Source organism: Vespa velutina, chromosome 18, assembly GCF_912470025.1.
Source record: "Vespa velutina chromosome 18, iVesVel2.1, whole genome shotgun sequence".
NCBI classification, from domain to species: domain Eukaryota; kingdom Metazoa; phylum Arthropoda; class Insecta; order Hymenoptera; family Vespidae; genus Vespa; species Vespa velutina.
The window spans coordinates 2,962,721-2,975,220 of NC_062205.1; the positions used below are offsets into that span (position 1 = coordinate 2,962,721).

The 12,500-nt window shown below is 37.6% G+C and overlaps 1 protein-coding gene across 3 annotated transcripts in view; it reads left to right on the forward strand.

The window, feature by feature from the left end:
• Positions 1-12,500, forward strand: part of LOC124955481 (nuclear hormone receptor E75-like) — a 148,457-nt gene that overhangs the window by 83,816 nt on the left and 52,141 nt on the right. The window contains exon 1 of one of the 3 annotated variants that reach the window (XM_047509984.1): positions 7,550-7,755. The exons of the other annotated variants lie outside the window; for them this stretch is intronic. Coding sequence (XP_047365940.1) covers positions 7,566-7,755 — 190 coding nt within the window. The 5' untranslated portion in view covers positions 7,550-7,565. Of the gene's footprint in view, positions 1-7,549; positions 7,756-12,500 lie in introns of those variants that run through there. 3 annotated transcript variants of the gene reach the window in all.

Genomic DNA, 12,500 nt, shown 5'->3' on the forward strand with positions numbered 1-12,500 from the left:
CCGTCGTCGTCGTAGTCGTCGTGAAACGTGCGAAATTTCTTAAAGAAGATAAAATATTGGTAATAAATCATCGTTCGTTTAACTTTCGTTGGTTCTCTCAATTGGTTCTGACGATAATAAAAAAAAGAACAAAAAAGAAAAAAAAAAAGGAAAGAAAAAAGTACGAGATAAAAAACACGAGTTAAGAAAAAAAAAAAAGAAAAGAAAAGACGCAAGAAAAAAAAGTCGATAGAGATTGATTTCGACAACTAAATAATTTGATTTGATCTAATTCCTAGAATTATTATTATTATTTTTTTTTTTTTTACTTTTCTGCGAAACGCTTATTCCCATATAAATAGACGTGAATTATGTTAGCGAAGATAGATTCTCATCGTTGATAAGAGAATTGATAAGGGATATCGTATATTGAGGGCAACGAACTAATTCTTTAGAAGGGATAAGAAAGTTTGCGATAAATATGAAAAAAATGAAATACGTCATCGACCTTGATACACGATACATGCGAAAATATCACGATTATCGTTCTTTATATTCTTCTCTTTTTTTATTTATTTATTTATTTATTTATTTATTTTATTTCTTTTTTATTTTTTATTTTTTATTTTTTTATTTCTCCACATTCAACTGATATTTTTATTTACCCAGTAATTAAGATAGTCGACAGAATGACGTTCTCTCAATATATAATATCGTACTTTCGAAATAGCAGAATATATTTTCAACTTAGCTAAGGGTATCATTCGAAAAGAATTATTATTACCAAAGAAAGAGAGAGAGAGAGAGAGAGAGATACGAGAGAGCTCATGGAAAGTGTGCGAAATAGTGTACCGACTTTCACGTTCGTCGTATTATACGTCGTAACTTACTTTCTACATCGATGCAATCGCACGACGGTGGATCATCCTCTCCTTTTTTTTTTACGCGTGAACTCCTTTTTTTTCTTTTTTTTTTTTTTTTTTTTTTTTTTTTTTTTTTTTTTTTTTTTTTTTTAATTTCGTAGCAAGAGTCTTCTTTCGAGAACGCGAACGCTGTGAAATTGTACCTATTGATAAATTTAATATTAAACTCGGGAACAATTTGTTTCGATAAAATTAAAAATATTATTTCACTTTTATATATATAAAATATATATATATATATATATAAACAGACAAACAAATATTCTTACAAAATTAATTTGAAATGTAAATACGCGCGAGTAGAATTTTACACAAAAGAAACTGAAAAAAAAAAAAGAAAAAAAAAAGAAAAAAGAAAAAGAAGAGAATATAAAAAAAGAAATATCTCGAAAGGTGTACTAATCGTACGATCCAATCAAATAACATTTATAACTACTAGTTGATGTTAATGATAAGAGATCGCTATTAGAAGGTCTCTCTTCTCTCTCTCTCTCTCTCTCTCTCTTTTTCTCTCTCTTTCTCTCGATGCAATCAGTAGTGACGCATGAACGCTTAATCGCATGACTTGGGCAGCAAACGATTGCGACGGAAAGGGAATACATACTGAATAATTACGATCGTATCGAGAGAGTCAGCGCAAACGGCGTTGAATGTGTTAACGGAGAAATGATTATCCTCCTTCGATGTCGATGAACCATTTAACTCTTGCGAATTCCGGCTTCGAAGGACACGAGAGCGCCGATCCACGACGATCTCCACTTGCGAACTCGCTCCTTGAAAAATTACAAAGCGGTACTACGACGTTTTACATATGTATGCAGAGATACGTACTTTATTTACTTACTTACTTACTTACTTACTTAACTTACTTAACTTATCTTACCTTGCTTTGCCTATGTATCTATTGCATATATGCATATATCTTTGTAAACGCGCTTCTCGTATTCACGATTTTGTTTCCCGTGAATGAAAAAAAAAGAAAACAAAAAGAAAGAGAGAGAGAGAGAGAGAGAGAGAGAAAATAATCGGATTTATATCGCAGATCATTGTTCGCCGTTTCTTTAATCGTGAGACTATTAAAGAGTTTCATTCTATTTTTGCAGTTTATAACATTTATAATACTTCTATTTAACAACATATTACGAACGATTAGTTATTCCTTATCGTATTTTATTATCCATTTACGTAAATAATTACTTTTCACGTACTTACCCGTATGTACAATACATACGTATGTCTTTGTCTTTTTCTCTTTCTCTTTTCATTTTTATTTTCATTTTTTATTTTCCTTCATCTTCTTTTTCTTTCTTCCTTCAAGGATTTTCGTAGGATAGATTTCGTTTCCGGGCTGCTTCAAAATCTCCGTTGAATCGATCGTAGAAAGCTTGATGTAAATCACAATTGAAGTCAATTTCGACGAATTTTCTTTCCTTCTTTATGTGCAGAAGAGAAGAAAAAAAATGAAAGAAAGAAAAAGAAAAAAATTAAATAAGAAAAAGAAGAAGAAGAAAATCTGGCTACGTTTCGTAAAATCACGTACTTACTTTACTTTGCTTTTTATTCCGGCCTTCCTCCCTTACCATCAACCCTTCAGGAATCAGCGATATATTAGGTCGTAAGGGCAATGATCTTACTCTTCACAGTTCAATCGGCCTCGACCCTATATCCTCGAGGCTCGATCGCGACACAGAAATACATTACCGCTAGGCTATTTTCTCTGTGCATTCAGAATAAAAGTGATTCTTTTCCTCCTTTTCTTTTCTCTCTCTCTCTCTCTCTCTCTCTCTTTTTTCTTCTTCTTCGTTCCATATACCCATAAAGAGAGAGAGAGAGAGAGAGAGAATGTCTTACGTAAATTACATGAACTCAAAACCATTACTCGATCGAGTTTTCGTTTCCGTTCCGTTTAATCCATTTGTTTTCAGCTTGCAATAGAAATATACTCGTACAGATATGTACCTGGTATTACTTGGATTAAACCCACACATTCTTATTCCGTTCTTATCGATATTGGAATATCGGAAAATCGAAGGTCCGGGAATCTTTCGATACGTTGTTTATATACGTGATACCAAAAATATCAATCGAGTAGATACGTTTAATTAAAATATTAGATATATATTTTTATTTTTAATATATATTTATTTTATGTTAATTATATATTTATATTTCTATATTTTTTTTTTCTCGATGGACCGAGTAAATTAGTAAATCGAGTTCTTTCGAAAATATATTTTTTTTAATCTATATCTGTTAGAGTAACTATAGTATGAACATACGTGCATATATACACACACGCACGCACACACACACGCATATATGTGTATATGCTGACGTTAATTTCATTAAAAAGCAACAAAGTCGAGTTCGTCGAACCCCTCAAGAATGGGGGATAGGCCGAGCCTTATGTGCAGTAGTAAAAAAAAAAAAAAAAAAGGAAAAAAAAAAATAGGAACAGGAAAAAAAGAAAAAAATTACAGAAGGGGGAGGAAAGAAAAGAGAGAATAGCAAACGTGCTTTCTCTATTTGCTCCCTGTTCTCTTATCCTACCGATCGATCTGCCATTTCGCGCTCGAGCGTAAACGCCTGTGTATACAGAGAGACACATACTCGCTCAGGCCTGTTCTCTCAACACCCTTCGAAGCACGCGTGAACTCGTTTCGCTTTCCGTCCCTTGCGTAATTTTTCTTCAATGTGCCGTATTACGCGCATGTAAACCAATAACCGGCTTGGCTGGTAGGCTGACTTCGTTACATACGTCAAATTCTTGGATTTTCCCGCCAAAATTCGGCAATCATTTCGAATCGACAATGTAACTCGTCTCGTATTACGAAGGTCTTTTTAATTAGCTACGTTTTACTCGATTACGAGTATATGAAATGTTATATTATACAAAATTTTGTCATGAAAACTTCATAAAATATGATTATTTTCTTTCGTATTAAAAAATTCATTACAATACGTAATTCTTATTATTAATTTTACTATATAAAGAACGAATGTATTTAAGTTCAAAGTATTTATATTAGTATCGCGAATTATCAAGTTAAATAATCCTTTGTACTTGGAATTTGTAATAGTGCATTTCCGGTCCAATGAATTTTAATCATTCCTTAATCGATTGTATTATGAGCTAACTTTGAAATTCTCTTGAAATAGAGATGATCAACTTTTGCAGTCATCGATCTTAGATGCGCTTACATACATCGAGTCGCGCTTTGCGACATGCTGCCGTACATGTGTATATAGATACATCGACACACACACACACACACACACACACATATATACATACATATATAGATGCTTTCACTTTCCTAGAGCTACATCGACGTATTTCGACGTCACCGACGCAATGCGTTGTTGACATTCCGAATTGCCTTGCGAGCGAACGAACAAGCGAGCGAGCGAGCGAGCGAGCGATTCGTTTAACTTCCGCCAGACACAATAACTTTCGCAATGAATAACGTGAGATGTTAGAATCTAACTTATCTATCGGATCTATTTATTACTTTAGTTCGCACGTTAATGGTTTATTATTACGTGCAGGTATTAAGGGTCCTTAAAGGTCGATCCGAAATCGAATCGAATCCGATCAGAAAGTTTCGAATGAATCGCATGTACGTATGTATGTATGTATGTATGTATGTATGTATACATACATAGTACTGCGTATCGTAGCTAAATCGTGTGCAATATACCCGCAGAACGCAATTATTTCTGTTACTCGTTGCCATTTCATTTGCGAAAGCACAACCTGCCCATAGAGGTTGGTGGTTACCTAGTAGCGATATATTCCTTTTGGTGCCACTTGATTTATGCATCCAAGATTATTTCTAGTTTTACAGAGAGGTCCTTAATTTTCAGTTATAGAGAGTAACCCCTAATATGGTTATTGTAGTCTCATTGTGAGGGTTATGTATCAATAGGATTATACCAGCATATCCAAAATGTCTCTTTTATACTTTACCAATACCTATTTATACATCGGATAGCTAACGGATTTCATTAATTTTCTACGATCCTATCCATCGATCGGCCGATCCCCTTCGATTTCTTTTCTCTCCCTCTCCCTCTCTCTCTCTCTCTCTCTCTCTCTCTCTCTCTCTCTTTCTTCCAAACTAATAAAACCGCTCGAAGTAATTCCGAAAGAAGTGCTCGATCGCTATGGCTTACGTAAACGGGGAAAAGTTATATAAATTCTGCTGATTGTGCGTCACACGAGGAACGATGATGAAATCGTCAACGTGCGCGTCCGGATTCGCGGTTTCTTCATCCTTTTTCGGCCGAGACGCGCCTTGCGGTGCTTCTTTTTTTTCATTTTTCTGTTCTCTTTTTTTCTTTTTTTTTTTCCCCTTCACCTCCCTCGAATAGTAATCCGACGAACAGCTTCATTGACATTGAGGAAGAATCGAACTGAAAAAGTTATTTCCATTGTAAAGTTATAATAAATCTAGCGTAGAAAATTGATAACTGTAACATCAAAAAGAGAAAAAGTGCGGAAAAGTATTAGCAACGTTTTATCACGCATTTTCTTCTTCACTTCGTTCAACCATCTCTCCCCTATTAATCCACCCATCCTGTTCCCTTTTATGACCCTACGATAACGAAAGGAAGAAAGAAAGTAATAAATCTGTGCGTTTGGTTCTCGTTTGGCTAAAGTTCGAAGGGTGTTGAGAATTTCGATGGGGTGGGGTGGGGTGGGGTAAGGTGGGGGGTTAGAGGAAGAACATTAGGGTGTCCTAAAGAAAAGGAATCTGAACGAAGGAACGAGCGTAAATAGGAATGGAGCGTAGGATCTTGCGTAGAAAGAACGATCGCGGAGAGAAAGGACGCGAGTTGGTGCACGCGGCCAACATCACGCGTCGTATATGTGTGTGTTCACCCTCCCCCTCCCTCTTTTAAGTATGTGTATGGTAGGTGTCTCTAGGTAGGTGATATTCGTGTGCTTTAACTTTTGCGACGACGTTTGCAGGCGTGCGTGAGCGATCCTTCAAGGCCTCGCGGTTGCTCGCTTCGTCCCACTTTTCCTTCGTGCCCGGTCATCGAACCCTGGCGCGACTACTGCTATTGCTGATATTGCTCCTATGTATTGCTTCTATTGCTTTTGCTCTACGAGCGCATACATTCCTATACTATATGTAGTATATGTACTGCACACACATATATGTATGTATATATATATATATTTATTTATTTATTTATTTATTTATATAGATTTATATACGACGTGTATATGTGTGTTAATATTTCTCTCGAGTTTCCAAGGTAACACACATACGTTATATATTTGTGTGTGTGTGTGTGTGTGTGTACCGCATTACACCAGACGCAACCTTTTACGTTCACGCGCAGCCCAGAATACATGCACATACATACATATGTACATAGATAGGAGTAAAGAACGATAACGAAAGATTCTGTTAGTTCTCGTACGGAGGCGCCACCGACCTTCTCGCGAATATCACTCTCGCGAACTCCGTCGGCAAGGTAGAAAATTTCAACGTCGATATAATCCTGAGAGGTTGACAGATTTCTCTGCCAGAGATAAATGTTATCACGAAAAGTTCGTCTTTCGGCGCGAGATTCGAACGATCCTTCGAGATAAGAAAAGTAAGTAATCGATTAACTATCGAGTAGTCACGGTTCGGAAGGGTTCTTTGTTAAGGGTGCAATGGTTCGAACAGCAGGTATACGGGTTTATTGCACTTTCTATTCATAATAAAAAAGGGGACGAGTTGGGAACTCGTAAAACTATATACTGTTTATATCTATGCTTAGATTCTCCGTCCTCCCTTCTATTCTGACATTTATCATGTGTTGTATTTTAATAATTTTCCATTCTTTATTATTATTATTGTTTTTTTTTGTTTTCTGTTACAGGTAAGTTGGAAGTTACGTCATTACTAAGTGCAGCTCTTTAAAAAGCGTGAGTCATTTTAATTTTCATTATTAAAACGACCCCGCGAATTCTCCGTTTAATCCATAATACAGGAGAATATCGTGATAATGGTAAAAAGGAGAGGGAAGGGATTATTCATTCGAAGATGGAAGAGGCTTAAAAAGAAAACAAAAGCGTATGACTCCTTAATGCACATTCTCGTGCACTTTTGCCAAAGCTATTTCGAACTTTCAAAAGAAAAGTAAAGAGTGTCTCTTTCGTCTCGTTAGTGTCTTCGAAATCCCCCTCATTCTTGGCTCCGTGCAATTTTCTCATGGTATGGGAGCTTCTTTCTTTTCCCCTTTGAATAGAGCAACGCATGCGTTGCTCTTTTGACTTCCTACGTCTTGCAACAGGAGTTGATCGGGGAAGGTGTGCGTCATCAAAAAAACAAGAGATTGCCGAGAGGAGAAGAGAGGGTATGTGTTTCTTGCGGTCCTCTTTGGACAACGTAATCCTAGCTTAACCGGAAGGTGCCTTTAGAAAAGCACCAGGCTCTCGACGTTATCACGTAGATTGGCGCAAGCGCGGGCAACGTAGCCACCCCCAACGATCATCCCCCCTCCATTCATGGACATCAACCCTCGAGTACGCGCGCTCGTTTGCTCGCTCGCTTCCTCGCTAGCTAAGCTAGCTAAGCTAGCTAGCTAGCTAGCAGCTATCCTCTTTGCGTTTCCAGCGACAGTACGCGCCGAGCAGCACGTTGTTATCTGGCACGAACTATGTCAGGGATTGTCGAGAATCGTCGCGATGGTGATACGAGTAAAAGGACCGTACTAACAGCTTTGTTTCCGAGCGAAGAGATCGAGCTCGCTTCGATGGATCCGATCGAGCTCTGCGAGACTTCTATCGTTCTACAACCGAACGAGAACGTCGTCATCGTCGACATCGGGCGGCATCAACGCAATAAAGGTTCGTCCTATTCCTTCGGAGATAGCACAGCTAAAAATAGGTTTCGATTCTTTTTTTTTTCCTTTTTTTTTCTTTTTCTTTTTCTTTCATTTTCCTCGTCCATCAATCGAATTAATTTACGTACAATCTATGTTATTGTCGCATATCAGTTTCATCGTTTGTCCGTCCGTTCGTCGTCACTTTATTTACCATTGAGTATTTAACACAAACGTACGTGTCACGTCGCAAATGGGAATAGATAATTACATGTAATATCGTGAGTTTTTATCAGCGTCCTAAGATTAGGATTCGTAAATGTAAGGTTCCATAGAAGAGTGCTGAGTCTTTTTTTTTTTTCTCCTGTTTTTACAAATCGTCATCGAGATCTTTTACGTTGGCAAAATGCATTTTATCTGGCACTACCCTCTCTCTCTCTCTCTCTCTCTCTCCACCCCCCTCTTTTTTTCTCTCCCTCCCTACTTTTCTTGGAAAAAGGTTCAACGCCGAGGCTTATCGATTTTTCTTGAAGCAAGAGCAAGGCTCACGTGCTCGTTGACATTGACATTGTCCGCGGGCTGTGCTGGCCAACGCTTCTGCCATCTATCGGCCACGAACTTATGTGAGAACTGGCTAGAAGTTTCCTTCATTTGCTTCTCGATGGCGTGTCGATCGTTCTTGATTGTTATTTCATGGATGTAATCTGTAAACTCTTTGGAAAAAAAAAAAAAAAAAAAAAAAAAAAAAAAAAAAAAAAAAAAATACTATTACTCGCTATCTTATCAGGTTTGCTCACAAAACTTAAAAGGAAACACCCCTTTATATCCACTTTTGAATCCGATCTTCCCTTCCCCAGCCATGCACCCATGCAATCATCCATATTGCCTGTATACTTTTCCCAGGGATAATTCGCGATAATCGTATCAAAATTTTTCACGATACCGTAGCAACCAATTTAAAGAAGAAAAAAAAAAAAAAGAAATATATATATATATAAATATAATTGATCGTATATGAAAATTAGAGAAACGTAAAGGAACGAAATAAGGAGAAAAAGAAAAAAAAGAAAAAGGAAAACAGAAAATAGATAATCCGCAAAGATAATCTGTATAACGGATGCGTTGGAGTATTGCGGAATCGTCATGGCTCAAACAGGTGTCTGATTCGTAACTTTTCACTCTGTGATTTTCGAGCTTCTTTAATAAAGAAAGAAAGAAAAGAAAAAGAAAAAGAAAAAGAAAAAGGACAAAAAAAAAGAAGCAGCGTCAACTATTTCACGGGTCGAATACGTGACCGACGATCCGATATCAGTTCTCATTTTATTCTTTATCTCCTCCTCCTTTCAACTTGGAATTATTTGCGGGCGAAATTGTCTAGACGACAAAAAAAAAAAAAAAAAGAAAGAAAAAAAAAAGAAAGAAAAAGAATCAAAAGATTACGAAATCGTTGTCATTCTCATTGGTGATAGCACCGTTAGCCCACATTTTTAATGGAGCGCCGTATTTCCCAATGGGACTCGTTCTAAACGCGCAACGAGGTCATTGAGCAATCCTCGTCCTCACTTTATCCGGACTAGAGCTGCGATGGCACGTTACAACAAAATATTTACACAACCAGAGAACGCACATTCCCAAAATAAGAACCAAGTTCCAGGGAGAGAAAGAGAGAGAGGGAGAGAGAGAGAGAGAGAGAGAGAGAAAGAGAGAGAGGGATTGGTTAAACAAACTATAGTCTAACAACGACACTCTTCCTTTTCTAAAGGTCAAAAGACGTATAGTTGATGAGGTAATTGCAACGGGACATTGCAATCCCAATCGAAGGTTGACTTGCAATACTTACATACTTCCTACGCAATTAAAACGGCAAAAATCTTTCAGATATAATTCTTCTAAGTACATACGTACTTTCATACTTCGAGGATATCTCTCAAGTTGCTCTGGTTATGCTAAGGCACGTATACATTTTTGTTGTCCTTCTTTCTCCCTCTCGTAGGTACATACTTACATATATATACATAGATAGATAGATAGATATACATATATACGCAGGCGTTACGTGTACTGACTATTAATGCCATTTTAAGTAGACATTCGCGGACACCTGATCTGGTTGAAAGGCTAATCTCTCGCGTTGGCCCTGAGCCTTTAGAAAAAGAAAGGAGTGGAGAAGGAAAGAAAAAGAAAGAAAGAGAACAAAAATTTACATTCGAGATAGACAGAAGAAAGGCAGAAGGAAAGAAGGAAGGAAAGGAAGGAAGACATAAGGAAGGAAAGTAAGAAAGAAAGAAAGAAGGAAAGAAAGAAAGAAAGAAAAAGTAAGAAAAAAAGAAATAGAAAGATAGAATAACGTAATAATAGATAGAAGCATGCACCGGCAGGCGGCCTGACTCTAAGTCTTTCGTAATCGAGCCACCGTCGTACAAAGACTCAGGGCCGTCGATCGCGAACCACCAGCTTAGCTCGCGAGAGGTCTACGTCCTCTATCGAGGTCTCTATCTTTCTCTCTTTCTCTCTCTCTCTCTCTCTCTTTTTTTCTCTTCTGCTGTCCCTTCGCGCTCCTGTCCAGCCTCCGCGTTTTCAGCCTCCGCTGGCTAAGTCAGGGCGCCGCCTTTTTCTCTCGCCTTTCCTTCGTCTCGAACACTTTTTTCACTTCGCATCTATCGATCTCTCTCTCTTTCTCTTTCTCTTTCTTTCTCATTCTTCTCCTTAACCCTCTCCCTCACCCTTTCCCCCTCCTGATCGTAACTTTCTCTCAAATGGTTCTATCTTCGAATCACAAGATCAAGGGTTAAAACGATCAAATGATACGTATATATATACATATATATATATATATATATATATATATATATATATGTGTGTGTGTGTGTGTGTGTGTGTACGTAATCTCGAAATATAATTTAAAATGTCGACATCGAATTTTCTAATTATATTCCAAGATCTCTATGATCACGCAGGATTTTATCATTGTACGAAACACATTTTTCTATTTCTTTTCTTTTTCCATCTTCTTTGTTTCTAATTTTTTCTATCTTTTTTCTTCTTTTCTCCAATGAGAATAATGATAAAACGATTAAAATCTTGGAAAGTTAAGTCGTATCTTTAGCATTAAATTAATTAATATGATAGATTATCGTATTTCGAATCTTTAATCAAAAAATGATAGCAACCACGGTCTTAAATACGATACGATCGAGTTAATCGAGGGAAAGAGAGGAGGAGGAGGAGGAGGAGGAGGAGGAGATAAAGGCTACGACCATATAAATAAACGAGACTCCTTGGATTACTTCGATACAAAGTGTAATTGGACATCAATGACATCGAACTTGACTTGTTTATTATTATTATTATTATTTTTTTTTTTTTGTTATTTATTTGTCACACGCGTTTATGGACAACGATATGACTTTGTTGTTCTTTTCTTTTTTTACTTTTCTTTCTTTTTCTTCTCTTTTTTTTTCTCTTTTTTTTTTGTCTTCTTCATTTCTTCTTTCTTGTCGCCGATCGTGATGCGGCCTTTCGTAATGGACACGTACCGTTATGTCAGTGTGAGAGCTAAGGAAAAAAGAATGAAAGAAAGAAAAGAAAAAAGAGCAAGAGTGAGAGAGAGAGAGAGCGAGAGGGAGGAAGGGATAAGAGGGGAGTAAGAGGGTAGGAGGAAAGGATGGATCGTCTCCATAAGTAAAATAAGTTGCGTAATGGAGATCAAGGGGAACGGTCGAACGGTCTCTAATTCTACGTCACTGATATTTTTCGCTTGGCCAAGAAAATTTCCGATGAAAAAAAAAGAGAAACGAAAGAAGAAATCAAAAAAAAAAAAAAAAAGAAAAAAAAAGAAAGAAAGGAGAAAAGAAAAAAATGTCTTACATCTAAATAAATTCGACGATAACACGTGAAGGGAAAAGGGCTAGGAAAAAGAGAGATGGGGAGAGAGGCGGCGTTTCGATGGTCGAAAGAAATTGAACGATTTCGGAGAATCTCGAGTGATAGTAATAAGAATCCGCGTGTACTTTCGATATAAAAACCGAAAGATCTTGGCTCGAACGGAGGTGAGAGTGCTTTCACCTTTCTTCCTGCTGTTGTCTTTCTTCCCAGCGCGCTTCTCTCTTTCTCTCTCTCTCTCTCTCTCTCTCTCTTTCTTTCTCTCCTTGACAGCTTTTACTCTCGATCCGCTGTTGCTGCTGCTGCTGCTGCTGCTGGTGCTGCTGCTTCATGGAGAAAGCAGCCTCTCGAGCTCTCGAATCGAGCAAAGAGGCATTACCTCTTCTTCCTTCTCCTTTTCTAACCTTCGATTCATAAGTCATGCTTAGCCCTACATTCTTATCTCTTTTCTTTTTTTTTTTCTTTTTCTTATTTTCTTCTATACCTTTTTACTGTACTCCATCCGCTTGCGTTACGTTCTCCTCATCGTAATTGCGTAAGCGACGTTTTCTTCTTCTTCTTTTTCTTCTTCTTCTTCTTCTTCTTCTTCTTCTTCAAAGCCCATCCGAGTGAGTGTGTGACACCATTTCTCTTTTGATTATGTAAACGACCACATTCCCAAGGTCCCTCCTCCTCCTCCTCTTCCTCCTTCTCTTCTCTTCTCTTTAGTCTCGAGATACGAGGAAGGCTATCCTCCTCGAGACCTCATCGAAGAGTCAGCATCCGCTATACGAGAGAGGATTGAATCCTCCTCCTCCTCCTCCTCCTCCTCCTGCTCCTCCCTTCTCTTCTTCTCTCTGTTAAGATCGTAAAAACGAACGGCCATGTCAAGCGCCGCACGCTCGAATT